The sequence below is a fragment of the Spermophilus citellus genome (genome assembly GCF_964194105.1).
Source record: "Spermophilus citellus genome assembly, chromosome: 4".
Classification (NCBI taxonomy): domain Eukaryota; kingdom Metazoa; phylum Chordata; class Mammalia; order Rodentia; family Sciuridae; genus Spermophilus; species Spermophilus citellus.
The window spans coordinates 205,701,694-205,729,379 of record NC_138185.1 but is presented as its reverse complement, the minus strand read 5'-3'; the positions used below and the strand labels follow the sequence as shown (position 1 = coordinate 205,729,379).

At 41.0% G+C, this 27,686-nt stretch overlaps 2 protein-coding genes and 1 pseudogene across 3 annotated transcripts in view; all 3 read left to right on the top strand.

Annotated features, from left to right (window-relative positions):
* Positions 1-5,235, top strand: part of SEL1L (SEL1L adaptor subunit of SYVN1 ubiquitin ligase) — a 57,934-nt gene extending 52,699 nt beyond the window's left edge. The window contains exon 21 of the mRNA XM_081291517.1: positions 966-5,235. Coding sequence (XP_081147643.1) covers positions 966-1,175 — 210 coding nt within the window. The 3' untranslated portion in view covers positions 1,176-5,235. The remainder of the gene's footprint in view (positions 1-965) is intronic.
* LOC308648301 (high mobility group protein B1-like) overlaps positions 1-27,686 on the top strand; it is a 311,195-nt pseudogene that overhangs the window by 120,163 nt on the left and 163,346 nt on the right. The gene's annotated exons all lie outside the window — the stretch shown is intronic.
* Positions 1-27,686, top strand: part of STON2 (stonin 2) — a 1,178,066-nt gene that overhangs the window by 999,363 nt on the left and 151,017 nt on the right. The gene's annotated exons all lie outside the window — the stretch shown is intronic.

Here is a 27,686-nt window from a genome sequence, read left to right as displayed (position 1 = left end):
CTCTTGTCTCCCACAGTTCTCATCCCTAAGTATGGTCTAGGATTTGATATTGCAGTATGCCCTAATCAATATATTATATGTGCTGCTTTTAATATAGAAATATAAAGACAAGAAAATATCCCATAATGCTACCACCCAGATATCCCAACTTAAAAAAAAAAAAAAAAAGTACAGGAGTAATCAGTGTTAAGGGACAAAGTCAAATAGGACAGAAAAGCACACAGTCTTTATTTCAGGCCCCTCTTCAGTTGTTTCTTATAATTTTTTTCCAGAAAAATTTAGCGCCTATACCTACAAATATGCATTATGGAGATCTTATAAATGTAATGTTGTTAAAATAAAGAATAGATCCCATATTTAGTGGTTTGGGGGTTAGTAGTAGTCAGAAAATATCAGTAATAACTTCTCAAACGTGACAACTAAATCTCATAGACTAAGAACAAAACTGTTAGTTCAAATTCATGGGTTAATATAGTATGAATTTTAGTTAAAGCCTAACCAGAAAGCATTATCCATTCAGCTATTAGGTATTGAATTCTTATAGTCTTCAGATACATGAAAGGTAGTGGAAACAACTCAGCTGTCACTGGAATGACTCTTCAGCCAGGGTGCCAGCATCACAGAGAGGTTACAGACAACCAAGATGTTCATGTTTCCCCCTGTTCCTTTATTGTGCCAGTGTTTCTTTCAACGTTTCCTGTGGAAGATAGTTGGAAATTGGTACATTAAATTACCAATAGAAAAAAAGTCCTCTTAGATATTGTACATAGCCAACTCTTATAATATCCTAATTCCTGAGACATATTATTGTGAGCGTCCGTTGAAGGCTTTTAAAACTTTTCTTTTTAAACACATTGAAAAAGCAGTTAATTTAATTCAGTGTATATCTCTAATTTGTGGTGTAATTTTCACAGTTCCTTGCCTGACATTGGAGTGATAATGATTTTTTCATTATTTTCATTAAGATTCGTGACATGTTTACCCAACTCGATATGGACCAGCTCTTGGGACCCGAGTGGGATCTTTACCTCATGACCATCATTGCATTGCTATTGGGAACAGTTATAGCTTACAGGCAGAGGCAGCACCAAGACATGCCTGTGCCCAGGGCTCCAGGGCCACGACCAGCTGCACCCCAGCAGGAGGGGCCACAAGAGCAGCAGCAACCACAGTAACAGCCGCCACATCCAGCCTTGACCAGTGAAAATTAAGGAACTTGTTTGCTGAGAACACTTACATTTGATATAGAACTTGGGATCAGTGGCCACTTCCTGGAAGAGGCACAAGGAAGCATTGAATTCCTAAAGCTGCTTAGAATCCGATGCCTTTATTTTCAGGGATAAGTAACTTAACTAAGTTGAATGTTTGTTTCAGTGCCATATGGAATAACAACTCAGTGGCTTTTCACTTTTATTTTCTTTTTTTCTGAAACATATGAGACACTCAGAGTAATTTCTGCTGCATTCAGCTATTTATGTCTAATCCTTTAGGTCATTCTTTCAATGTGCATAAGTTCTTATATCAAACATCTTTGTCTTGTGCATTGACACTAAAAACTGATCAGTGTAAAAAGGAAAACTCATATATTTAAAAGTCTGAAAGTAAACTTACCTTTTAAGTAAGTAAAAAGAAAAATGTCTTCAAAGTATTTTGGAACTACAATAACTGAGAAATTTTTACCACACCACATGCAAGTATACATATGCCTCATATATTTTATTTTAAAAGGGAAAGTTGGGAAGTTTCTTATAGGTGATTGTCATAATTCATACCATGCTGTTGTCCTTCAAAAACTGAAAGGCTTTGTTAAAGAGTTCTATGTGAACATCAACTCTTTGTAATAGAATATATGTAAAACTCTGTGAACTGACTTATTGCACTAACGTGAATTTTCCCCACCTACTCAGTGTAATTTGCTGCTTGTTTTGAGTGTACAGAGCCTTGACCCAGCAGCCAGAGGTTGGACTAGCTGGGAGAAATTGGAAAGCAACATTAAAGAAATTTGGATCAGTACCAAGATCATAGACATACTTTCCCCAAAGTTGAAGTATTTGTCCCCAGGTTTTATTTTAAAATACTTTACATTTTTTACCGCTCAAAGAAGATATCAACATCTTGAATTCTTCAAATATGAAATAGCATTGTCAGGATATGGCATACAGTAACTGCCCTACACTCAGAGAACTGAAGATGGATTAAGCACAGTGACTGACAAAGCCAAGGCCTGTATGGACTACTGTGTATGTTCAGGTGGCTTTTATTTCTTACAGTTTTATGTTACGGTAAAAAGTTAACCATTTGCTTAGCTGTCATATTTACCACCCTCTTACTGTTAATGTTAGGAAATTCAAGGCTACTACACTTCATGGTTAAATAGATGGGGGAAAACAAAAATAACAAAAAAGAAAATTGAGAACTTTGTGTAATCTCTCATATGAAAGAATTAAACCAAATTTGAATTTTGTTTTATGGGTAAATGGTGGAATTTACCATCCATTATCTATTCTGAGCCTACATTAGTAAGTGAGCAGTCCACTGATGTCAGTCTTTATATATTAACCTTTGGACTGTTTTCCTATAATCCCCATCTGCCAGAAAACTTGAAGAGTTTGTTTCTTGTTGAGTTATAATGCTTTGGTTTTTGAAGTTGGGATTGTATTTAGAATTAGATTTGATTAGTCTATAATGAACATGAAGGATTTAAATGTGAAGTTGTATACTTTTTTGTGTGCTTAGAATATTAAGGGAAACCTGGTAAGCAAGCTTTCCTCCCAGATATTTGCTTCCAGATTTGAAGAGGTGGTCACAGAGAGGACCATACATATAAAAGCGTATCTGTAAGAGGTACAGAATGTTGCCCTCAAAAGTGTAATGTTGCTTTGGGCTGCTCTTATAAATATAGGGACCCGCTTAGTCTCTTGCACTTAGAAATTCGAGTGCAGGTGGTACACTTTGTCAAGGTCTTCATTGCTCCCTCTGCCCCCACCCTTCAGAATAAGTGTAATCTATGTAGCAGCCACACACACTTCTTTAGGAGGCACTGTTTTAATTTAGAAGCTGAAGAAGCTGGGCATGAAGGTACATGCCTGTAGTCCCAGCTACTCTGAAGGCTGAAGCAACAGCCTGGGCAACATAGTAAGACCCCCGCTCAAAAGAAAAGAGTTGTTGAAAAACCCTGTAAGATAACTTACCAACTTCCAGTTTTTTCTTACGCTATCCGTCTAATTTCTTCTTGGATTGCATTTTTTTAAATCTGTCTTTACTTCCCTCCATTAGTACTTGGAGAAAACATTTCTTAAACAGCATGCACTTGGGCTGGATGGGAAAGTGAAGTCTTATTCTTCATGTAATAATAGACTTCCTGTTGGTTTACTCCTTGCTGTGTCCTTTTTTATTATTAATACTGCAAATATCCTTTCCTTAGTTTGCTTCTATCTCTTGTTTTACCCTGGGCCACGTGCTTTCAGAAATTTGAATGGTAAAATAACTCAGTTCTTATGGCTTCTTTTAAAGACTGTCTCAAAATACTTTGCTTCCTTTTTCTTTTTGTTCATGGGACATGGTACCTAAGCAAATAGGGATTGGGTTTGGTTTTCTCCTAAAAATAATGCACAATACTTATGTAATCAAATGGCATCCATTTGAATAAAGTGACAATAACTAAAGCTAGTTAATGTCAGTGACATTAAACTAACTCCAGGATTCAGGAGTTTTAATGTTAGAATTTAGACTTACCAGATAGAGTGTGGCTTCATTTCTCCACAGTAGCCCACCTCTCCTGATACCTTTTGTAGTCTGTCTTTCAGCCTTCGAAGGTGATGACATTAGCGCTCTATTTAGCGTCGCTTCTCTTGTGCATATGCTTTGTTAGTTAGCCAATGGTTTCAAAGTCTTGAAACCATCCATTCTATTTTATTTTGCAAAGGTGGCACTGGTAGTGGGGGGGGGGGGGTCTAAATTTCTCCTTTTTGTGTTTGAAGTTTTTTCTGTTTTCTGGGTGAGGCTTACTTTAGTTTTGATTAATAGTCAATGGCACAGAGAAAGTAAATCAGAATTCATTATTTAGTATTTAAATCAGATTAACTTTATGAGTCATTAATCTTGATGTTCTTGAGGATTTGTTACCCTTTTGCATATAAGGTTAATTTCTGGGACTTTTACCACTAAACTGTTTTGTCTCTGTACCATTGGGAAGCTTTAGAAACTTCCACCAGTAATCTGGTGATGATCTGATGGTTGATTTATTTAAGGAGCCTCCAGGAAACCTGATTATTTTATATATAGAATTTCATTCATTTTTGCCTCTTTTCTCTGCTCTTCATGTTTGTTCTTCAAACCATCATTTTGGAAGTATGCATGCTGGCCTGTAGATGAAAACCACAATTCTTCGTGTGTATAGCATGTGTACTAATGTCTAACTACATCTGCAAAAACTTCCTCTACAGAGGTTTGGACTAACATTTCACATACACATTTCAAAAACAAGATGCTTCAGGTAAATCACCCATTTACCTGCCAAGAAGACCAGGGCTATTTTTGCTCCAGTGACAGCTGGTATTTGTTTTGAAAGTGAACTAGTATATATTACACAATATTTGGAACAGAAGTATGCAAAAAATAATCAGAGCAAAAGAAAACTTCTATTTTTATGCAAACTTTTTCATCAGTCATTGCTCAAATATGAGTGAAAATATGCAATTAGTGAATGCCATATTTTCTGAGGCACTACCTGGTTTTTAAATGTGTAGTATTCATTGAAAAGAAGTTAAATTTATCCATCCACTTGGTATTTTAAGGAAATTTAAAATGACCCCAAATAACAATATTTGTATCTTAAGATGACTGTTTGCACAAGTAAAAAGTCTGATTTTGTACACAAGAAGGATCCCTTGGTTATGTGCAGTGAGCCACCTCACATGTACTGTTTTTACTAATTTGGATTGACATCCAAAATAACACTATTTCTCTTTCATTTAAAAAAATGTTGATAGGATCCAAGTAACCACTATAAATATTTAGAAGAGGAAGTTTAAAAAGACCATGCTGGCATTGTTAAGGAATACCATGGTAGACGTTTTTTTGTGTGTGAATTTATTTTGTATTTAATGAAATGCAGTATAAAAACTGGTGATGTGTAATATAATTGTGTAAACAGAAACCTTGTTAATAGAGAGATGTACAGATTTGTTTTATACTGTATCTTGAAACTTGTGAAATAAAGATTCCACCTCTGGTTTTCCTGTATCCTGTAGTGTACTGCCACAAAGCACCTTTCCAGCCACTCCTCTTTTAACCTGAATGATCCAACTTTTTAGGAAAGTTTTTAGAGATTTAGAAACTTCTGTAAAACATTGGGGGGGGGGGTCATTTTTAATCAGTCTTTCATTTTCAGCTCCTAAGAAGATCTGAGTAAAAAGGAAATGGAAAAAAAGCAATATTAAACTGGGAGTGAGCTTTGTACACAAAATGCAAGTCAGGGACTGGAATGTAACTCAGTAATAGAGTGTTGGCCCAGCATCATGCATGAGGACCTGGCCTCAAATCCCAGCAGTACAAAAAAAAAGGAGGGGAGGGATTAGGAATGGATTACAATTTTGGCCCTCACCTTCATAGCAGCCAACTCAAGTGGCCAAGGCAAAATGTTCCAGCTTAGAAGACTCAGATCCTTGGATAAAATGTCTGGATAATGCAAATTGTGGCAAGTTGGATCTCAAATTTTCACTTCAAGGAGCACAGCCAGCCTGCCCCAGATGACCTGGGGTAAAATGGAAGTGATGGGGATGCTGGACATGAGAGGTATACCGACAGCAGTTTGGCCGTTCAGCCTGCAGTTGGGTGTGATGCCTACTTACCACTTAGCCCTTTTCTGAGGAGTTGTTAAAAATGCAGTGCTCAGTCTTCGTTGAAAGAAACTTGATGAGAAACAGTCTCTTTAACTTCCTTTGTACTACTCATTTAGATTGCCTATACCAGCTTTGAGATTAGCTTATACTAAATTATAACATATACTTAAATGATGTAAAAGTAAAATTTTAGAAGGTAATTTCTGTAGTAGAAACTATGAAAAGCAGAAGAAGGAATTTTTTTTTAGTTTCTGGATATTTTCCATGAATAAGCAAATGAAAATAAAATGAAGTTTACTCTCCAGTTTAAAAGTGTCGCAGTGTCAGGAATCTTTCACACTTATAGTGACTTCTGTCACTGCCTAAAAGCCATCAGATTGAACAAGTTTATAATTGGATACTGAAAATTCTAAGCCTGATTTTCCTTAGAGGCCAAATTCTTTTTTGGATTAACTTCTTTTAAACCTCAGCTAGTGTTAATTGTGTACTCAATTGCATTTCTAAAAGCCCTACATGTTTTCTCTCATGTAAATTGAGTAGCTCATCCTACTTTAGCTGACTTTCAGAACATTCATGTAAATATTTGTTGTTGCCCAATCCAGTCTCCTTTTATCTTCTTGCTACCACTAGAACTCTAGGGATTGGAAATGATTTTTCATGAGCCTTGTAAATCTCTCTGAGTAAGGGTTCTGACTTTGAAAATGAAGATTTCACTGAGTTTTACATGATTCAAGATTTAAATGTGAACAGAAACCTCCTTTCTTGGAAACCAGATTTATTTCAGGACGTGAAAAGCACAGCTGTGAGTTTCAGAGTTTGTCCATCTGTGTTTCCCCACTCTTCCCCCATGTCCTTGCCCTTAGTATGCTTTTCTTTTCTTTTAGGAACTTTTTTTACAATTTATTTATTGTTTATTCTAATTTGTTATATATGACAGCATAATCCATTACAATTCATTAGTATGCTTTTCTTTTTTTTTATTATTTTATTGTTGGTTGTTCAAAACATTACAAAGTTCTTAATATACCATATTTCACAGATTGATTCAAGTGGGTTATGCACTCCCATTTTTACCCCGTATACAGATTGCTGTGTCACATCAGTTACATTTCCATTGATTTACAAATTGCCTTTCTAGTATTCTGCTGTCTATCCCATTCTCCACTATCCCCCCTCCCCTCCCCTCCCTTCCCCTCCCCTTCTCTCTCTCCACCCCCTCTACTATAAATCGTTTCTTCCACTTATATAATTTTTCTCCTACTCCTCCTTTCCTCTTATATGTAATTATGTATAACCCTGAGGCTCACCTTCCAATTCCATGCAATTTCCCTTAACTCTCCCTTTCCCTCCCGCCTATCATCCCTGTTTAATGTTAATCTTCTTCTCCAGCTCTTCATCTCTACCCTGTCCTTGGTTACTCCCCTTATATCAAGGAAGACATTTGGCATTTGTTTTTTAAGGATTGGCTAGCTTCACTTAGCATAATCTGCTCTAATGCCATCCATTTCCCTCCAAATTCTATGATTTTGTCATTTCTTAATGCAGAGTAATACTCCATTGTGTATAAATGCCACATTTTTTAATCCATTCATCTATTGAAGGGCTTCTAGGTTGGTTCCACAATCTTGCTATCGTGAATTGTGCTGCTATGAACATCGATGTAGCAGTGTCCCTGTAGCATGCTCTTGTTAGGTCTTTAGGGAATAGACCGAGAAGGGGAATAGCTGGGTCAAATGGTGGTTCCATTCCCAGCTTTCCAAGAAATCTCCATACTGCTTTCCAAATTGGCCGCACCATTTTGCAGTCCCACCAACAATGAACAAGTGTACCCATTTCCCCGCATCCTCGCCAGCACTTGTTGTTGTTGGACTTCTTAATGGCTGCCAATCTTACTGGAGTGAGATGGTATCTTAGGGTGGTTTTGATTTGCATTTCTCTGACTGCTAGCGATGTTGAGCATTTTTTCATGTACTTGTTGATTGATTGTATGTCCTCCTCTGAGAAGTGTCTGTTCAGGTCCTTGGCCCATTTGTTGATTGGGTTATTTGTTATCTTATTATCTAATTTTTTGAGTTCTTTGTATACTCTGGATATTAGGGCTCTATCTGAAGTGTGTGGGGTAAAGATTTGTTCCCAGGATGTAGGCTCCCTGTTTATCTCTCTTATTGTTTCTTTTGTTGAGAGAAAACTTTTTAGTTTGAGTAAGTCCCATTTGTTGATTCTGGTTGTTAACTCTTGCGCTGTGGGTGTCCTATTGAGGAATTTGGAGCCTGACCCCACAGTATGTAGATCATAGCCGACTTTTTCTTCTATCAGACGCCGTGTCTCTGATTTAATATCGAGCTCCTTGATCCATTTTGAGTTAACTTTTGTGCATGGCGAGACAAAGGGATTCAGTTTCATTTTGATGCAAATGGATTTCCAGTTTTCCCAGCACCATTTGTTGAAGATGCTATCCTTCCTCCATTGCATGCTTTTAGCCCCTTTATCAAATATAAGATAGTTGTAGTTTTGTGGATTGGTTACTGTGTCTTCTATTCTGTACCATTGGTCCACTCGCCTGTTTTGGTACCAGTACCATGCTGTTTTTGTTACTATTGCTCTGTAGTATAGTTTGAAGTCTGGTATCGCTATACCGCCTGATTCACACTTCCTGCTTAGCATTGTTTTTGCTATTCTGGGCCTTTTATTATTCCATATGAATTTCCTGATTGTTTTATCTATTTCTACAAGAAATGCTGTTGGGATTTTGATTGGGATAGCGTTGAACTTATAGAGAACTTTTGGTAATATCGCCATTTTGATGATGTTAGTTCTGCCTATCCATGAACAGGGTATATTTTTCCATCTTCTGAGGTCTTCTTCTATGTCTCTTTTTAGGGTTCTGTAGTTTTCATTTGTATAGGTCTTTCACCTCTTTTGTTAGGTTGATTCCCAGGTATTTTATTTTTGGGGGGATATTGTGAATGGAGTAGTTGTCCTCATTTCCGTTTCAGAGGCTTTGTCGCTGATATACAGGAATGCATTTGATTTATGCGTGTTGATTTTATATCCTGCCACTTTGCTGAATTCATTTATTAACTCTTAATAGTTTCTTTGTAGACCCTTTTGGGTCTGTTAGGTATAGAATCATATCGTCTGCAAATAGTGATAATTTAAGTTCTTCTTTTCCTATTTTTATGCCTTCAATTTCTTTCGTCTGTCTAATTGCTCTGGCCAGTGTTTCGAGGACTATGTTGAACAGAAGTGGTGAGAGAGGGCATCCCTGTCTTGTACCAGATCTTAGAGGGAATGCCTTCAATTTTTCTCCATTCAGAATGATGCTGGCCTGTGGCTTATCATAGATTGCTTTAACAATGTTGAGGTATGATCCTGTTATCCCTAATTTTTCTAGAGTTTTGAACATAAAGGGATGCTGTACTTTGTCGAATGCTTTTTCTGCATCTATCGAGATGATCATATGGTTCTTATTTTTAAGTCTATTGATGTGGTGAATAACATTTATTGATTTCCGTATATTGAACCAGCCTTGCATCCCAGGGATGAATCCTACTTGATCATGGTGTATAATTTTTTGATACGATTTTGAATCCGATTCGCCAGAATTTTATTGAGGATTTTTGCATCTAGGTTCATTAGAGATATTGGTCTGTAGTTTTCTTTCTTTGAAGTGTCTCTGTCTGGTTTAGGTATCAGGGTGATGTTGGCCTTGTAGAATGTCTTTGGAAGTTCTCCCTCTTTTTCTATTTCCTGAAATAGCTTGAAAAGTATTGGTGTTAGTTCCTCTTTAAAGGTTTTGTAAAACTCTGCTGTATACCCGTCCGGTCCTGGGCTTTTCTTAGTTGGTAGTCTTTTGATGGTTTCTTCTATTTCCTCTATTGTTATTGGTCTGTTTAGGCTGTCTATATCTTCCTGACTCAATCTGGGCAGATCATATGACTTAAGAAATTTATCGATGCCTTCACTATCTTCTATTTTTTTGGAGTATAAGGATTCAAAGTAATTTCTGATTATCTTCTGTATTTCTGAAGTGTCTGTTGTGATATTGCCTTTTTCATCCCGTATGCTAGTAATTTGGGTTCTCTCTCTTCTTCTCTTCGTTAGCATGGCTAAGGGTCTGTCGATTTTATTTATTTTTTCAAAGAACCAACTTTTGGTTTTGTCAATTTTTTCAATTGTTTCTTTTGTTTCGATTTCATTAATTTCAGCTCTGATTTTAATTATTTCTTGCCTTCTACTTCTTTTGCTGTTGTTTTGCTCTTCTTTTTCTAGGATTTTGACATGATATATGAGATCGTTTATTTGTTGGTTTTTTCTTTTTTTAAGGAATGCGCTCCAAGCAATGAATTTTCCTCTTAAAACTGCTTTCAATGTGTCCCATAGATTCCGATATGTTGTGTCTGTGATTTCATTTAACTCTAAGACGTTTTTAATTTCCTCCTTAATGTCTTCTATAACCCATTGATCATTCAGTAACCTATTGTTCATTCTCCAAGTGATGCATGCTTTTTCCTTCCTCCTTTTATCGTTGATTTTCAGTTTCATTCCATTATGATCAGATAAGATGCATGGTATTATTTCTACTCCTTTATATTGTCTAAGAGTTTCCCTGTGACATAATATATGATCTATTTTTGTGAAGGATCCATGTGCTGCTGAGAAAAAAGTGTAACTACTTGATGTTCGGTGGTATATTCTATATATGTCAATTAAGTCTAGGTTGTTAATTGTGTTGTTGAGTTCTATAGTTTCCTTATTTAACTTTTGTTTGGAAGATCTGTCCAGTGGTGAGAGAGGTGTGTTGAAGTCTCCCGTGATTATTGTATGGTGGTCTATTAGACTCTTGTACTTGAGAAGAGTTTGCTTGATGAACGTAGCTGCACCATTGTTTGGGGCATATATATTTATGATTGTTATGTCTTGTTGGTGTATGGTTCCCTTGAGCAGTATGCAGTGTCCCTCTTTATCCTTTTTGATTAACTTTGGCTTGAAATCTATTTTGTTTGATATGAGTATGGACACTCCTGCTTGTTTCCGCAGTCCATATGAGTGGAATGATTTTTCCCAGCCTTTCACCTTCAGTCTATGTATATCTTTTCCTATCAAATGCGTCTCCTGTAGGCAACATATTGTTGGATCTTGTTTTGTGATCCATTCGACTAGCCTGTGTCTCTTAATTGGTGAGTTTAAGCCATTAACATTTAGGGTTATTATTGAGATTTGGTTTGTTCCTCCAGTCATATTTGTTTATTTATGTTACTAAACCTGATTAGTTTTCCTCTTTGATTACTTTCCCCCCTTTACTGTCCTACCTCCCACTGATGGTTTTCAATGTTATTTTCAGTTTCCTCTTCCTGTAATGTTTTGCCAAGGATTTTTTGAAGAGATGGTTTTCTAGCTGCGAATTCTTTTAACTTTTGTTTATCGTGAAAGATTTTAATTTCATCTTCCATCCTGAAGCTTAATTTCGCCGGATACACGATTCTTGGTTGGAGCCCATTTTCTTTCAGTGTTTGAAAAATGTTATTCCAGGATCTTCTAGCTTTCAGAGTCTGTGTTGAGAGATCAGCTGTTATCCTGATTGGTTTGCCCCTAAATGTAATCTGCTTTCTTTCTCTTGTAGCTTTTAAAATTCTCTCCTTATTCTGTATGTTGGGCATCTTCATTATAATGTGTCTAGGTGTGGATCTCTTATGATTTTGCACTTTCGGCGTCCTGCAGGCTTCTAGGATATGGGATTCTGTTTCATTCTTCAAGTCTGGGAAGTTTTCTCGTATTATTTCATTGAATAGATTGTTCATTCCTCTGGTTTGGAGCTCTGTGCCCTCCTGTATCCCAATGACTCTTAAGTTTGGTCTTTTAATGTTATCCCATAATTCTTGAATGTTCTGTTCATGGTTTCTTAGCAGTCTTGCTGAACTGTCTATGTTCTTCTCAAGTTGAAATACTTTGTCTTCATTGTCTGATGTTCTATCTTCTAAGTGATCTATTCTGCTGGTAGTATTGTCAATTGAGGTTTTAAGTTGGTTTATTGCTTCCTGCATTTCTAGGATTTCTATTTGTTTGTTTTTTATTACTTCTAACTCCCTGTGAAATTGATCTTTTACTTCCTGGATTTGTTTCTGTAGTTCCTTGTCAATGTGATCTTTCATTGTCTGATTTTGCTGTCTCATGTCTTCCTTGAGAGTCCAGATCATCTGAAGCATGTATATCCTGAACTCTTTATCTGACATTCCATCTGTTGCAGCTATTACCTCTTCTAGAGTTGAGTTGACCTGCATTGCTTGTGGTCCTTTCTTTCCTTGTCTTTTCATATTGCTTGCGTTTCTTTCTGCTTGGTGAAACTGTTGTGTTTTTGAAATTTTTCCCCCTGTTTATTTATATTGCTCTTGTATAGTTGGGATATCTCTCTTGTAGGGCGGGTAGTGGCTGTGCTCCTCCTCTAATCAGGGTGATCTATCCACTACGCTGGTTGGTCGTAGGTCTGCCCACCCTGCGGGCACGGGTGGCTGCTCTACTCTGCCCCCACTCCAATTGCGGTGATGTTCCTACCACGTCCTCGGATCGTTGGTCCTGATCCGGATGTGGGCAGCAGCTCTTCTCCACCCCTAACTCCAATTGATGTGTCGTGTCTACCACGCTGGTCGGCCTCCAAGCCTGTTCCGCCGGTGGGTCTCAGGTCTGCCCACCCTGCGGGCCTGGGCGGCAGTTCTGCTCAACCCCCACTCCCAGTGGGGGTACCTAACTGCCTCTCCAACGAGTCTCTGGGCTCCTTCCGGACGCTGGCGGCGGCTCTGTTCAACCCCCACTCCAACCAGTGTGACGTGACTGCCTCGATGCTACTGGTCCACCACACTGGCAGGCTGCCGAGCCTGTCCTGCCAGTGGGACACAGGACTGCCTACCTTGCAGGATCAGACGGCGGCTCTTCACGGCCTCCACTCCAAGTGGGTTGACTTGGCTACCCTGCCGTCGGGTCGCTGGTCCTGTTCCAGGCGTGGGCGGCTACTCTCCTCGGCCCCAGCTGCAGTTGGGGTGTCGCGATACCACACCGGCGGGACCCTTAGCCTGCTCTGGGCGCAGGAGGCAGCTCCAGTCTGCCCCCCAGGCCCCCGCAGCACCCAGCAGGACCCAGACCAAGAAGCAGTCCCTGTAGGATCCCCAACCCTGAGCCAGAGCCGCTTCGGGAGCCAGGAGCCGGTCTCTCCGATCCCCGCCACGTTCTGCTAGGAGCAGGCTCCTCAGAGCAACCGCCGCGGGTTCCCCAATCCCAGGCCAAAGCAGCCCCGGGAGCCCAAGCCTGGCCGCACCAGACTCTCCCTGCTCGGTGCACGCTCCGCTGGGAGCAGAGTCTAAGACGCACTTCCCGTGGGCTCCCCAGCTCCGGGCCAAAACTGTTCCGGGAGACAGAGTCCCGCTGCCCCTCGTCGCAAGTTTCACTTGTGGCTGGCCTCAGCTCGCGGTCCCCGCAGGCTCCGCGGCCCTGGGCTCAAGCAGCCACGGGAGCCAGAACCCAGCCTCTCTGATCCCTGCCACACTCTGCTAGGAGCAGGCTCCACAGAGGTACCCCAGCCTCAGGCCCAAGCAGCCCTGGGAGCCCAAGCCTGGCCACTCCAACCTCTCCCAGCTCAGTGTACGCTCCGCCAGGGGCAGGGTCAAAGACGCAGTCCCCACGGGTTCCCTAGCCCCGGGCCAAAACTGTTCCGGGAGTTAGAGCCACGCCGCCCCTCAGCGCACAATCCACTTGTAACTGGCCTCCGCCCGGAGTCCCAGAAGGATCTCCCGCCCTGGGCCAAAGCAACTCGGGGAACTAGAATCTGGCCGCTGAAAGTCCGGCGCCCGCTTTGCCAGGGGTGAGGCCCGAAGAGTATTCTCCTCAGGTTTTCCTGTCCCGAGCCTGAGCGATCTGTCTGCGCGACGCAGGCAAATACCAGCCTGGAATCACCTGTTCCGTAGTTGAATGAGCTGAGATCAGTAGAAAACAGGGATGATTGCATCAGCTCTCCATGATGGTGGCTGCTGTCCTCCTCCGTGTTCCGACCGGTGTCGGGAATCGAACTGGACCGGTTCTCTCCTCTGTTTCAAAGCTGGAACTCAGCACTTAGCGCGGCCAGTGCGCCACTGGCAGGAGCCTCCAGAATCCGCTTCGCTGTAATCCGGCTCTAGTACCTCGCTGCTAATTAACTAGGGCGCGTCCCAGACTCCATCCACGTGGCGGTCCGCCGACCAGGTACTGCTTCCCTCCGTGCGGAGAAATCGCCCGCGACCAAGCCCCTGCAGCCGAATCCCGCGCGCTGGAAATCTGTCCTCTAGATTCTGGAGCACCTCAATTTCACTGGGGATTCCCACCAAGGTAGCCTTCAGCCATTTCACCTCGTCTTTCTCCCGCACAGTGGCGCAGCGCACTGGGGTGCTGCACTCCCTTCGCCGCCATCTTCTCTAACCTTAGTATGCTTTTCTAAGGAAATTTTGATTAATTGAACTTTTTTCCCCCCTAAATGAAATCTTAAATAGGCTAATCCTGATTGTGTGGGTGCATGTACCCATGATGGTGAAGAGTGGAGGGAACTTTCTAGTTTTGTTCCCTTTATGCACTAGTGTAAAATTTACTTGAATTTTTCCAACCTACACATATATGTTCTTTTAACATCTTAAGTCATACATGGAAATTTATTGAAGGACCGAGAGAGGCAAGAACATTACAGTATTTCCCTGTAGTACTTTTTTTGTTTGTTTGTTTGTTTGTTTTTCCAGTGCTAGGTAGTCACTCCACTGTTGAGCTAAACCCTCAGCTAGCTTAGTAGCCCCATTTTTGATTGAAGTATGTGCTATAAGTGGAACTGTCCACACCATAACCGTTAAGAGCAGCCTTTATTTTTTTCAAAAGCAGAGAAAAGGGTCATTAAAGACATAAGTTTGTATAATTGGTATCTGTATTTGATCGCTCATTTCAGACTTAAAAGAAATTAAAATCTCATAAAATTGGTATTTTTTGTGTACTCAGGTTAGCTAAAGCACAGAAGAATCAACTAGGTCTCACCAAACACAATATAAGAAGTTCTGAACAGGACATTGTCTTAGAGCAGTGAAATAGAGGAAATGCCTAGAACAGATTTGAAATCCTAACTTTAATGGCAGAAAAAGTAATTGCAACTCCTTTGCCTATTACCCTTATTAGGGGTTTTTTAATTGTGTCACCATGCCAGGACAAGAGTCGTGATAAATGGGACAGATGTATAAGGTACCGATCCAGGTACAACCTCCACAGGCTACAGTGGAGTCCTGCATTTCCAGCTGCTGCTCCTGTGACATTTGATCTTAAGAGACTGGTGATCACTCCTAACCCCACTGAATGGCCCACAAAAGTAAAGAAGGGAATCGTAAGGGGAAAAAAAGCCCTGGGCTGAGTGACATGGGTAGCTTAGGCAAACTGTTCACTTCATATGGTTCTCAGAGGCAGTGTGAGACTGGACACACAGGGTGGTCATTAAGGCCCTAGGCAGTCACAGAAGGTCTTAGGTGCTAGAAGTAATTGAATTGACTTTTTTCACTAACACCAGACTTACAGGCCTTTATGGTGGAAATAACATATTTGCTGTTCTAAAATCATTAACTCCAGACAATTTACAGGCCAAGTTGCCCTTCATGTGAAAAAGGTTGATCTTTATTACCTAAGGTTTTTTTCTTGCCCTTTATCAGCCTTTATTATACTCTAGACACTATGTTCAAGGCACTGAAATGTAAAGTGAATTTAAAGATGAGCATGAATGAAAGAATAAATTGAAAGAGGCTCTTATCCTCTGGGTCATCTTCACCACTGACTAAACACAACATCTGATGGGCACTAAGTGCTTTACATGCATTATTGAATTGAAAGCTACTCCTTGATGTCAGCACAGTTCATGTCATTCCCACTTAACAAATGAAGAAGCAAGTTTAGAGAGGCTAAGCAACTTGCACAAGATCACACAGCTAGTGTTAGTCATAAAACTGGAATTTAAATAAAAGACTATCTTGGCTATAAATCCCACATTCTTAACCTACCATGCTCTTCTATTGTCCTTAATACAGTGTGGCAAGGTTTCTAATGGAGGTGCAAACAATGCCATGGGGAAAGAGCAACAGCGAAACGTAAATGGGGCACATTTTGTGTCAACTTGTCCATGCTGGCAGGCTGTTCTACTTTTACCATGCACTTCTAAAGCAGTGTCTGCAGGTATTCTGTGCAGCTTTGCAATTTTAAAGGTAAAAATCCATCTGAAGCAAGTGAGGTGCACCCTGACTAGCATGGGGTGGGGAGCCATGTGACCTGAACCTAAACCTGTTTTTCCAAAACAGCTCCCACACTGAGGTGTCTGGGATGGGATGGGGTAGCCAGAACAGCTGCAGACTGGCTGGCTGCTTTTTGTGCAGCTGTCTCAAGGCCGGTGAGATTGCCTCCAAGCTAGCATCCCAAAAGTCCAGGTGGAGAACCCAGCCTCAGAAATCCCAAATATCATTTCCACTGCATCAATCTGTCACTCAGACCAGCTCAGATTCAAAGGATGCCCTATGGGAGAGCAACAGACTCCATCTCCCTGTGGACGATCAGCCACAGAGGACAAGGAGGAAGAATCTGGGAGATGAGGCTGCCACCATCACCAGTTCATTTTCCTCTGTGGCATCAGCAGCCTTGGTAGTTCATGACTTGGTCATGGAGATGTCAGTGTTCGACTTGCTTCGAGAAAACTTCTCTGTATGTAACCGGTGCTATGAATTGTGGGAAGTCAAGAGTGCCACAGTGAATCGGACTTCAGCCCCATCCTAGAGGACTTCCTAAACAGTGGCTTGGAGGAGCTTTTCAAGACCAAGGCTTTTTCCCTGATTTCAACATTTAGGAGTTTCTAATGTCACTTACCAACCCAGTTTGTCTACAGATTTAGAACTAGACCTCCCACATTCATTTTCTTGAAATAGCTGAGCTAGTGAAAAATAATTAATAGAGCTAATGGGGGGTGTGGTTTATGCAGTGTTAACCATACCTGTTTCGATTCTTCCAACTGCTCCTGCCCTAAGGCGTGCCATGCCTCTTTTCCCCACATCTGCCCTCTGGCCTGGTTCACTCTCCTCCCCCAGGTCTCTGTTCAGACTTGCCTGTGCCTACAGTAAATCAGATCCATCTGTTATTCACCCCTCTGTTTTTTCTTTAAAACCCTTCTTATCATTATTTACAATATTTGTTTAATCTTGGTCTCCCTGTTGGTAAATCCCAAGAGGACAGGCACCAGTCTGTCCTATTCAGCAGTGTGTGTCCAGAGTTTGGCAGAATGCCCAACACACATTTTAATTTGATTAATGTTTGAATTAGCAGATGGACTTTCCAGTAGAAATCACATTATGAAAGATGGTGAAGCCTTCAGAGTCAGCTCTTGCGAAATCCTGCTAAATACAAATGTACTTCAAGTGTTTAGATAGTATTGTGTGACTTGGCCATTTAATGTAGGATCTTTCCACTCCCTGCCTGGTTCTCTCTACTGCAAGCAAGCAGGAGAAATCCTTTCTCAGAAAACAGCTCAAAGGAGGGAGAGGAAACCCAATGCATCTGGCAGGTGCTTTCACCCCTTCTGGGAGAAGGAGGAGCCTTGTTCCAGAAATAGGGGCAGAAGGGCACGACATTGAATTTGGCCATTGAAGTGCCAAAGACCTTTGCAAACTGAAAAGCGAGAAAAACACTGAGTACTTAAACCACCGTTGAAAAGAAACCAAGACAACCTCTGCCCTCTTAGCTACATGTGGCAATCTCCCTCAATACTGCCTGAATGCTTATTGCTCCCAAACATTTGTACCAGGAAGACGGCCCTGGGGGGCTGCTGCGTTAGTACTGGGTATGCACACACTTACACAGGACATGAGCCTTTCCAACATGACTTCCTTCGCCCAGGAAGTGGATGCTGTCATGAGATCAAACCAAGAAAAAACTCAGGAGGAATAAGTTGGAGGATTTGCTTAGGTTTTCTAAAGTCTTACCCAGTAATGTTATTCTGGCTAAAATACCATAAAAAAACTGAAAATTAACAAGTGTTCAATATATTTTCATTACTGAAAGTGTCTCACTCCTATCTTAGGATTTTGTGATTGGAGAAACTACCCAGCTCTTTTCATTCTATTTTGTTCCCTCAACTGGTTTTGTTTATATAAGGAGAAGGGCAGAGTACAGAACTGAATCCACAACCCACGCAGTCTCCTCTTACTCTGTCTGGCATTATTTCAAACAAGGGTAAACAATAAATTGCCCTGGGTTCTAGTATAGATGCTCTACACTCGTGTGTGTGTGTGTGTGTGTGTGTGTGTGTGTGTGTGTGTTGACTTTCAGCCTCTTGGCTCACAGGGCTACTCAATTTAAAGGTAAATGTGGCTCCTCTGAAAAGTGTGGCTGTAGTTTCCAGAATATCCTCAAGAGGGCACCAAAGGGCTAGAGCTGAGAAAGGAGCTAGAAAAACTTTTCCAGAACTTTTTTTAGAAAGACTTTTTTTCTGGGGATAGATGAAATCTGAGGGTCACGTGCTCCTAGCTTCCCACAACAAAACTAGACACATCATCTGGATCTCTATTTAACATCATCCCACTGGACGCATCATCTGGATCTCTATTTATCATCCCACTGGACGCATCATCTGGATCTCTATTTAACATCATTAATGCTTCCTCATTGCATCTCATGAGGACCAATGCTGGCTGACAGCAACCTGACAAGTCATTTTGTCAGCCCAATTGTGTGCAAGGACATGAGAAACAGATCCACAGGCTTTGTAGCTGCTCCCACAGGAAGCTTCCCAGACCCCCTCGAGGTTCTCCCACATTCCAGTGTTGTTCCTTCCACACTCGTGAGAGGGAGAGTTCAATGTGGAAAGTGTCATCAAAAGAGTATCCAGCTGAAAGTAACTCAGAGGTGGGTCCCTAGGGGCAGGAGGAGCGTCTGTTATGGGAAGTGACCCCATTCTTCCAGGAAGAATCTCCAAAGTGCTTGTGCTGTTGTAGTTTGCATTGCCTTCTCTAGTGCGGTAACAATTTTCCCTGTATTAGAAGTCACGCATTTCTCTTTCTGCATGCTGTTAGTCAGGTTTGCTCATTTTTCCTATTAGATTATTGCTTCTTGTTGATTTCTATGAACTTTTATACCTTCAGGAAATTGACCTCTTGCTTGAAATTAACTGCCAGTTTTTCCCAATTTGCTTTTGGGGGAGGTGGGAGATATTGGGATTAAATTTGGGGGTGCTTAACCACTGAGCAACATCCCCATCCTTTTTTTTGTATTTTAGAGACACGGTCTTACTGAGTTGCTTAGTGCCTTGCTAAGTTGCTGAGGCTGGCTTTGAACTCGAAGTCCTCCTGCCTCAGCCTCCCGAGCCGCTGGGATTACACGTGCACCACTGCACCTGGCTGACATTGGCTTTTTCACTTTGATCATGCTGAGTTTTGTCTTGCATACTTTTTTGTTTTTGTTTTTGTTATATAATAATATGTCTCAATCTTTTCCTTTATGGCCTCTGGGACTTTTGTCTTTTTAAATGTATGTTTCCAAAAAAGGAAAAGATGGAAAATAGGAAGAAAAAAAGATAGAAAATAGGAAGGTGGACTGGGGCTGGACATGGTGCCCTGGGTAGGCTAATAATCTTTATTTATTTAAATGTATTTAGAAAACAGGGAGAAAGAGGACACAGGGTTCACCTTCCTTAGGATGCCACTGATTCCAGAAGCAAGCTCCTTGGAGTCCTCTCTCCACCTTCCAGTCACATGCCATTCCCTGAGAGGGCTCTTGTACATGCAGCTTTGTTCATCTGGTTGCATTTCAAAGATCATTTGGGCACTTTGCCACCCAGGGATGGAGAGCTATTAAGACCAGGGCCTCACACAAACTGGGCAAGGGCTCTAGCACTGAACCCTCATCTGACAGTCCCTGCCTCTCCTGCTCCGAGTGTGTCTTCTCTCTGACCTACTCTCCTCCTGATGAACAATAGAAACAGAAACTATCTTCAGTCAGATACAGGAAGCTGGTTCAACCCCATGAAGGTTGGCAATGGTTTTGAAGGAAGCAAACAAGCTTAATGGATTGCTAAAGGAAACAGCTGGGTGTGGTGAGGGAAAGAGCTTCCTCCACTCCTCCTAAGAGCAGAGGACACGCAGAGCCATATGTGACCCCCACATATCTTCTGTAGATAAAATGTTTGGCATTAACCGGCCCTCAACTGGAGAAGGACACACAATGATTTTTAAATGACTCTGCTTTCATCGTTACCCCTTCATTCCTCTTTTTCTCCAAAGATATTCATTGTAATTACATATGAGAGAGGTGCAGAGTTATTCTAAAGTGTTATTGGTGTCAAATGAGTTCATAAGGGGCGATTAAGAAATAGACTTACTAAATGACAACACATGTGAGAATGTTTTTAAACTATTAAGAGAACACAATTCAAATGTTTCTGAGTAAGTTAAGAAAGAGGCATTCCTTGGAGGCTAAGCACAACTATTCATTCCATGTCCCACTTCATACACAGAGCAGATTCTCAGAGCGGTTCTGAGTTCCCAAGCTTCTAAGAAGATGGCCTTTCCTGGCCCAGACCCTGGCAGTCTCAAGACTAGAATTCCAGGAGCTCTCCAACAGTCACTACAATTTCTGCTTGTTACAAGCCTCACAGTTTTGCTTCCACATCCATGTGCACAGTTCTGGGGGACATGTCATACCAGTTCTAACCTATTCATAGCTAGGAATCCACCCCTGGGACACTGAGGACTGGACTAACGGAATGTTCTGTTCCTCTCTTTTCCATTGTTCACATCCTGAAGGAACATTTTATATGCTTTTTCCCTAATTCCAACTCCCTTCCCAGGAAATTTTAATACCACAGATATATCTGATCATGTACTTTATGTATATCTGTGCATTACAAATAAAAAGATTTCTTTGCCCCCACCAGGAACTCGTTTTCACCCTTTGGGGAACAATATGGCCTCTGTTGAGCATGGTGCAAGAGATGCTGCTGCTGCAGTACCTTTTTTTTTTTTTTTTTTTTGGTACCAGAGATTGAATCCAAAGGCACTTAACCATTGGACCATATCCCCAACCCTTTTTTGTGTTTTATTTAGAGACAAAGTCTCACCGAGTTGCTAAGTGCCTCGCTAAGTTGCTCAGACTGACTTTGTACTCACGATCCTCCTGCCTCAGCCTCGAGAGCCTCTGGGATTACAGGCATGCACCACTGTGCCCAGCATCTACAGCCCTCTTGTAATAGCAAAAGATTAGAAAATGATTTAAATGTCAATCAAAGGGACCAGTTTCATAAAGCATGCTACACCCAAGGAATACAATGATGTGTAGACTCCAAAAGTAAGAACTCCTCCTACGCACTGATATGATGAGATCAAAATATGCAAGAAAAAAGAAAAATGTTTACAAAATGGTGTCCTTTTATAAAAGGGCAAAGAAGAATGGTTACACTCGTTTGCATGTGCCTAAATTGTCACAGAAAAGGCATATATGGAATGAGTGACCTTGGTGTGCTTACAGGAAAGAAAACTGGATAACAACAGGGCAGAGACAGAAGATAAAATTCTGACTGAGTCCTCTGAACCATGGGTTTGTGTTAAAAGTTCAACATCTATATTTAAAGATAGCATTGATGCCTTTGGGTGTGTCTTATTAAAATGTTAGCCTTGCAAAATTAGTAGTGTTCCCCCTTGATATGGCCAATCAAAGGATTCTCTTGTTGGTTGGATTTAAGAATCTGGTAGTACATGTCTTTTGGCCTCTGTTATCTATTTCTACAATCTTGGAGTAGGGTCTTTGCACCTTGGGGTTTTCCAAAACACCTTCCAAACGAGCTGAGCTTGAAAGTGAAATTTCCCTAACTCTCCATTTGTAATTTCTCTGTTCAAACATAAGAGTTAATTCCTACAGAGCCACATGTTGATTTTCCACACTATAGACTATACAATTTTCGGGCTGGGGATGTGGCTCAAGCGGTAGTGCGCTCGCCTGGCATGCGTGCGGCCCGGGTTTGATCCTCAGCACCACATACCAACAAAGATGTTGTGTCCGCCGAGAACTAAAAAAATAAATAAATAAATATTAAAAATTCTCTCTCTCTCACTCTCTCTTAAAAAAAAAAAAAAAGACTATACAATTTTCCACCCCTGCCACAGTAACTCAGTAACTTTATCTTTGGGCAAGGAGTCATTGCCTGATTTGATGAACATTCTGAGGCCAAAATTTCCTCCAGATATTCCTGCCATTGATAATTTGTTTTTCAGACACGCAGAGTCATAAGCCACTAAGGAGCTCTTTTTTAAAAAAATATTTATTTATGTATCTTTTGTCTTGGGTGGATACATTAGTTTGTTTTTATGTGGTGCCGAGGATCGAACCCAGTGCCTCATGCATGCTAGGCGAGTACTCTACCCCTGAGCCATCACCCCAGCCCCACTAAGGAGCTCTTTACACAGGGAATTTCTGTCATTAATGTTGTCACCCAGTTGGATGGTACGGTGCATTCTGCTGAAGGTTCAGGGAGGCTCCTATCTGAACTTAGTCATCAGTTTACCATGTGTGAGCATTGGCCAAGTGCTGACAATGGACTCGTGAACTGGGGTCTGGTACTATCACTGGCAACAAAACAAGGCTTAGTCTCAAAGCAATGGTCAGGACTTTTTGGTAATAATTAAATTGTAAATACTAATGGGCAAAAAAGGAAAGTCATTGATATTTTCTTCATAGGATGAAGATTCACTGTGGGTATGCTGTGCTGCAGCGATTATTAATAGCTGAGTGGCTGAAATGCAGGAGACAGGGTTTCTAGTTTTCTAGCTTGAATAGATGCCAGTTTAAGCCTATTTCACTTCCTCAACAGGGCCTTTATCTAATAGCTTTTGCCAAAATCCTTAGAGATGATCAAATTGTAGTATAAAGGGTTTTATTTTAAGGGGGATTGGGGATTGAACCTAGTACAATAGTCTACCACTAAACTATACCCCCAGCCCTTTAATTTTTTTTATTGATTATTTAAAGCATTACATAGCTCATAATATATCATCTTTCATACATTTGACTCAAATTGTGTTTTGAACTCCCATTTTCACCCCAAATACAGATTGCAGAATCACATCTGTTACATATTCACATTTTTACATAATGCCATATTAGTGACTGTTGTATTCTGCTACCTTTCCTATCCCCTACTATGCCCCCTCCCCTCCCCTCCCCTCCCATCTTCCCTCTCTACCTCCCCTGCTGTTGTTCAATTCTCTCCCTTTTGTTTCCCCTCCCCCTTGCCCCTCATGACCTCTTATAATTTTATGTATCATTGAAGGTCTCCTACCATTTCCGTATGCTTTCCCTTCTCTCTCCGTTTCTCTCCCCGCATTCGTCTTTGTTTACTGTAGTCTTTTCCTCATGCTCTTCCTTCCTGTTCTGTTCTTAGTTGCTCTCTTTATATCAAAGCAGACATTTGGCATTTGTTTTTTAGGGCTTGGCTAGCTTCGCTTAGCATAATCTGCTCTAAAGCCATCCATTTCCCTGCAAATTCTATGATTTTGTCATTTCTTAGTGCTGCATAATACTCCATTGTGTATAGATGCCACATTTTTTTTATCCATTCATCCATTGAGGGGCCTCTAGGTTGGTTCCACAGTCTAGCTATTGTGAATTGTGCCGCTATCATCATTGATGCAGCCGTATCCCTATAGTGCGCTCTTTTAAGGTCCTCAGGGAATAGTCCGAGAAGGGCCATAGCTGGGTCAAATGGTGGATCCATTCCCAGCTTTCCCAGGAATCTCCATACTGCTTTCCAAATTGGCCTCACCATTTTGCAGCCCCACCAGCAGTGTACAAGTGTACCCTTTTCCCCACATCCCCGCCAACACTTATTGTTGTTTGACTTCATAATGGCCCAGCCCTTTAATTAAAATTTTATTTTATTTTGAGGCAAGGTCTCACTATGTTGCCCAGGCTGGCCTTGAACTTGCCATCCTCCTGTCTCGGCTTCCTATGTAGCTGGGGCTATAGGCCTATGCCACTGTGCCCGACAGTTTGAGATATTTAAAAGACAATTTTTGTCAAATTATAGGGATGTGTCACTTAAAGTTGGGATATGTTCCCAAAAAATGCATCATTAGGTGACTTTGTCATCATGTAAACATCATAGAGTACACTTTCACAAACCTGATAGCATCAGTCAATCACTCAACGTGGTCTTAGATGCCATCAAGAGACATGAAAACACAAGATTTACAAGGCTGAAGTTGGAATAATATGGCATATTGTTTTACAGTACATTTTTTCATAAGTAAAAGGAATATACACTTTAAAATAATGATCAATAGTATAGTAAATGCATAAACCAGTAACAGTCCTTGCATTGTCATTAGCAAGTGTGATGTATACTGTACTTAACTCTGTGTGCTGTAGACTACCTGACGGGTAGCATAGTGAATTTGTTAATTCCTGCATCACCACAGACACATGAAGAATGTGTTTTGGTACACTGTTAGAGGGCTACAGCATCACCAGGCAATAGGAATTTTCTGCTCCATAAAATCTTCCAGGCCACAGTGATATACTCGGTTCACTGTTGGCCAAAATGTTACACAGTGCATGATGACTGTAGTTGATGGTCATTCTATTCTCTGTAAAAAAAATAAATCAGTTATACACTTGGCAATTGAAGTCTTCCATTCCTTTGGCGCTTATGAAAATGTGTTTAAAATTCCAAATTGGATCAGCATTCAGTAAAAAGGTAAAATGCTATCTTTTCAATTTATTCTGGATATGAGGAAAACAGTTTTTATTTGTTTTGTTTTTTTCTCACGAGATGGGGAGTTGGTGTCGGAATCACACAAAGAATTGTGGTTCAAGCAGACAGCTCCAGTGATTTAGCTAACCAACATCCCTAGCTCAGCTAATAGAGAGGAAGCTGCGCGTCCTGTCACTATTTAAAATTCAAATCTTAGGCCCACCCTAAGCCAGGGCAGGGCAGGGCACTTGATTGACAGCCTCACTAAAACTGTGGGCATTGCAGGAGGAAAAGAGAATTAAGGAGCTGAAGCCCAAAGAAAGAGAAAGGAGATTCAAAGCAGTCAAAATTCATAGGTTCAGGCTGGGGATATAGCTCAATTGGTAGAGTGCTTGCCTTGCATGCACAAGGCCCTGGTTCAACACACACACACACACAAAGTTCCATTACAAACACCATATTTATTTTGTGCTCTATCTTTTTTTTTTTTTTTGAAACATTTATTTTTCAGTTTTCAGCGGACACAACATCTTTGTTTGTATGTGGTGCTGAGGATGGAACCCGGGCCTCATGGATGCCAGGTGAGCGAGCTACCGCTTGAGCCACATCCCCAGCCCATTGTGTGCTCTATCTTATACCCTTTTATTCCATCAGGGATATTCATTCAAGAACCCAGAAAGTCCAGAGCTATAAATGAGGGAGATCAAGTCTTTTCCTAGAGGAGCTGACTATCTAGCTGAAGACCAGATACACTAACAAACACACCAGCCTGTAAACTTAAGAGACTGAGATCTAATCAAGTACAATCAAAAGCACTTAGCAAAAAAAAAAAAAAAAAAAAGAAAAAGGCATATGTGAATCCAAACCGTGGGTCTCTTCCTGATTCCTCTATCTAAGATAGAAGAATGTGTTGCATTTATTCTCAATTTTTCCAGTAGGAGGATACTTTTTAAATTTCAGGAACCTCCATGCTACTGTTGTTACATTGTAATATGTTCGGTTAATCAACAAGGAAGGACCACAAAAGCATTTGCCATCCCCTCGCAATAATCTTAAAGTCCACCAGGGAGCGTCAGTGCAATATTTTTACCCTCTTGTCTAACTACCAGTTTGTGTATGGGACTGCTAATAATTCACTTAACTTGTTGATAGTTCTCTCTCAACCACTAATGATGGAGGGGATAGACTTTGAATAGCCATATTGGTGATATCTATGGGCTCAAAGGGAAGTACCGACTTTGGAATCTGAAGATCTGGTTCCAATTCTGCTTCTGTGTTTGCTGGCTGAGTGATGATAGTCACTGATTTCAAGTTGTGATAATGGGCACAGTAATAACCATGCCCTGCCATTCTTATGCTGCAACTCCCAAGCCTCCATGAGTGTCCACAAAGAAGCCACTTCACCTTCCCTGAGTCTTTGTCCAGAACTCCCCTCTCTGTACCCTCCCTACCTCCCAACTCATTCCTCCAGTGCCCCAGCTCTGCAGGCAGAGATCAGAACCCCAATCTGGAACAATGGGAGGGACCCAGGGCATAATTCAAGGTGGGTAAAGAAGTTTCTTAGTGAGCAGTTAACAATAAGGATAAGTGCTCCTTTGGGAAGCAGACCATAAGATGTCCCACAATTGTTTGTTTCTTGTTCCTTACAAATATCCTCCAAGTAAAATAAAATGTCCAGATCTTCACTGTCTGCTACAAGAGTCACCCAGTCTATGTGGCTACTGAACACTTAAAATGTCACCAGTTCAAGTTGAGCATGCTGCAAGTGTAAAATTCATACCAGTTTTCAAGATTTAACATGAAAAATAGGTGTAGAATATTGTCTTCGTGTGTTCTGGCTGCTATAACAAAGTACCATCAACTGGGTGGCTTATAAACAATCAAAATTGATTTGTCTCAGTTCTGAAGGGTGGGAAGGACAAAATTGAAGCCCCAGCAGATTCTGAGCCTGGTGAAGGCCCACTTTTTGGTTCAGAGGTGGTGTCTTATCTCTGCATCCTCCTGTGATAAAAGGGATGAGAGGGATATGTCTCAGGCCTCTGTTACAATAGCACTAATCCTATTCATGAGGGTTCCAACCCCATAACCTAATCCCTGCCCCCTTCCAAAACCAATTGTGACCTTGGTGATTAGGTTTCAACATATGACTTTTGAGCCAGTGTCATGCCTGTAATCCCAGCAACTCAGGAGGCAGAAGCAAAAAGATCAAACATATGAATCAGCCTCAACAATTTAGCATGGTCCCATCTCAAAATTGTAGAAATTTTTAAAAGGAAGAGCTGGAGCTGGAGCTGGAGCTCAGTGCTACAGCACCCCTGGGTTCAATCTCCAGTATGGCAAAATACGAAAACAAAAACTTATGACCTTGTCAGGGTACAAATATTCAGACAATAGTAAATTATTTTTGGTATGCATGGTACCGGGATCTTAATTCACGGATGCCCAACCACTCTGCTATGCTTCTTTTTGATCTTTATCTTGAGACAAGGTCTCACTGAGTTTCTAAGGCTAGCCCCTGAATTTGTGATCCTCCTGCTCAGTCTCCCAAGTTGCTGGAATTATAGGCTTTGGCCACTGGATGCCAGGCAATATATATTTTTTTTAAAGAGAGAGTGAGAGAGGAGAGAGAGTGAAAGAAAGAGAGAGAGAATTTTTTTTTTAATATTTATTTTTTAGTTCTTGGCGGACACAACATCTTTGTTGGTATGTGGTGCTGAGGATCGAACCCGGGCCGCACGCATGCCGGGCGAGCGCGCTACCGCTTGAGCCACATCCCCAGCCCTGGGCAATATTTTTATTAATAATTTTTATTTGATTATGTTGAAATAATATTTTATATCAGATTAAGTAAAATATATTATTAAAATTAATATGGCTGCTGAACATTTCAAATGATATATGTGGCTCATATTTTTATTGGATATTACAGGTCTTTACTATATAGGTTTTAAGTTTCTGTCTTGGAGCCAAGGCTGTAGCTCAGTGGTAGAGCATGCACTTAGCATGTTCAAGTCCCCTGTAATCAATTCCCAGCACTACCACCACACACACAAAAAAGTTTGCATCTCTCTTTCCCTCTC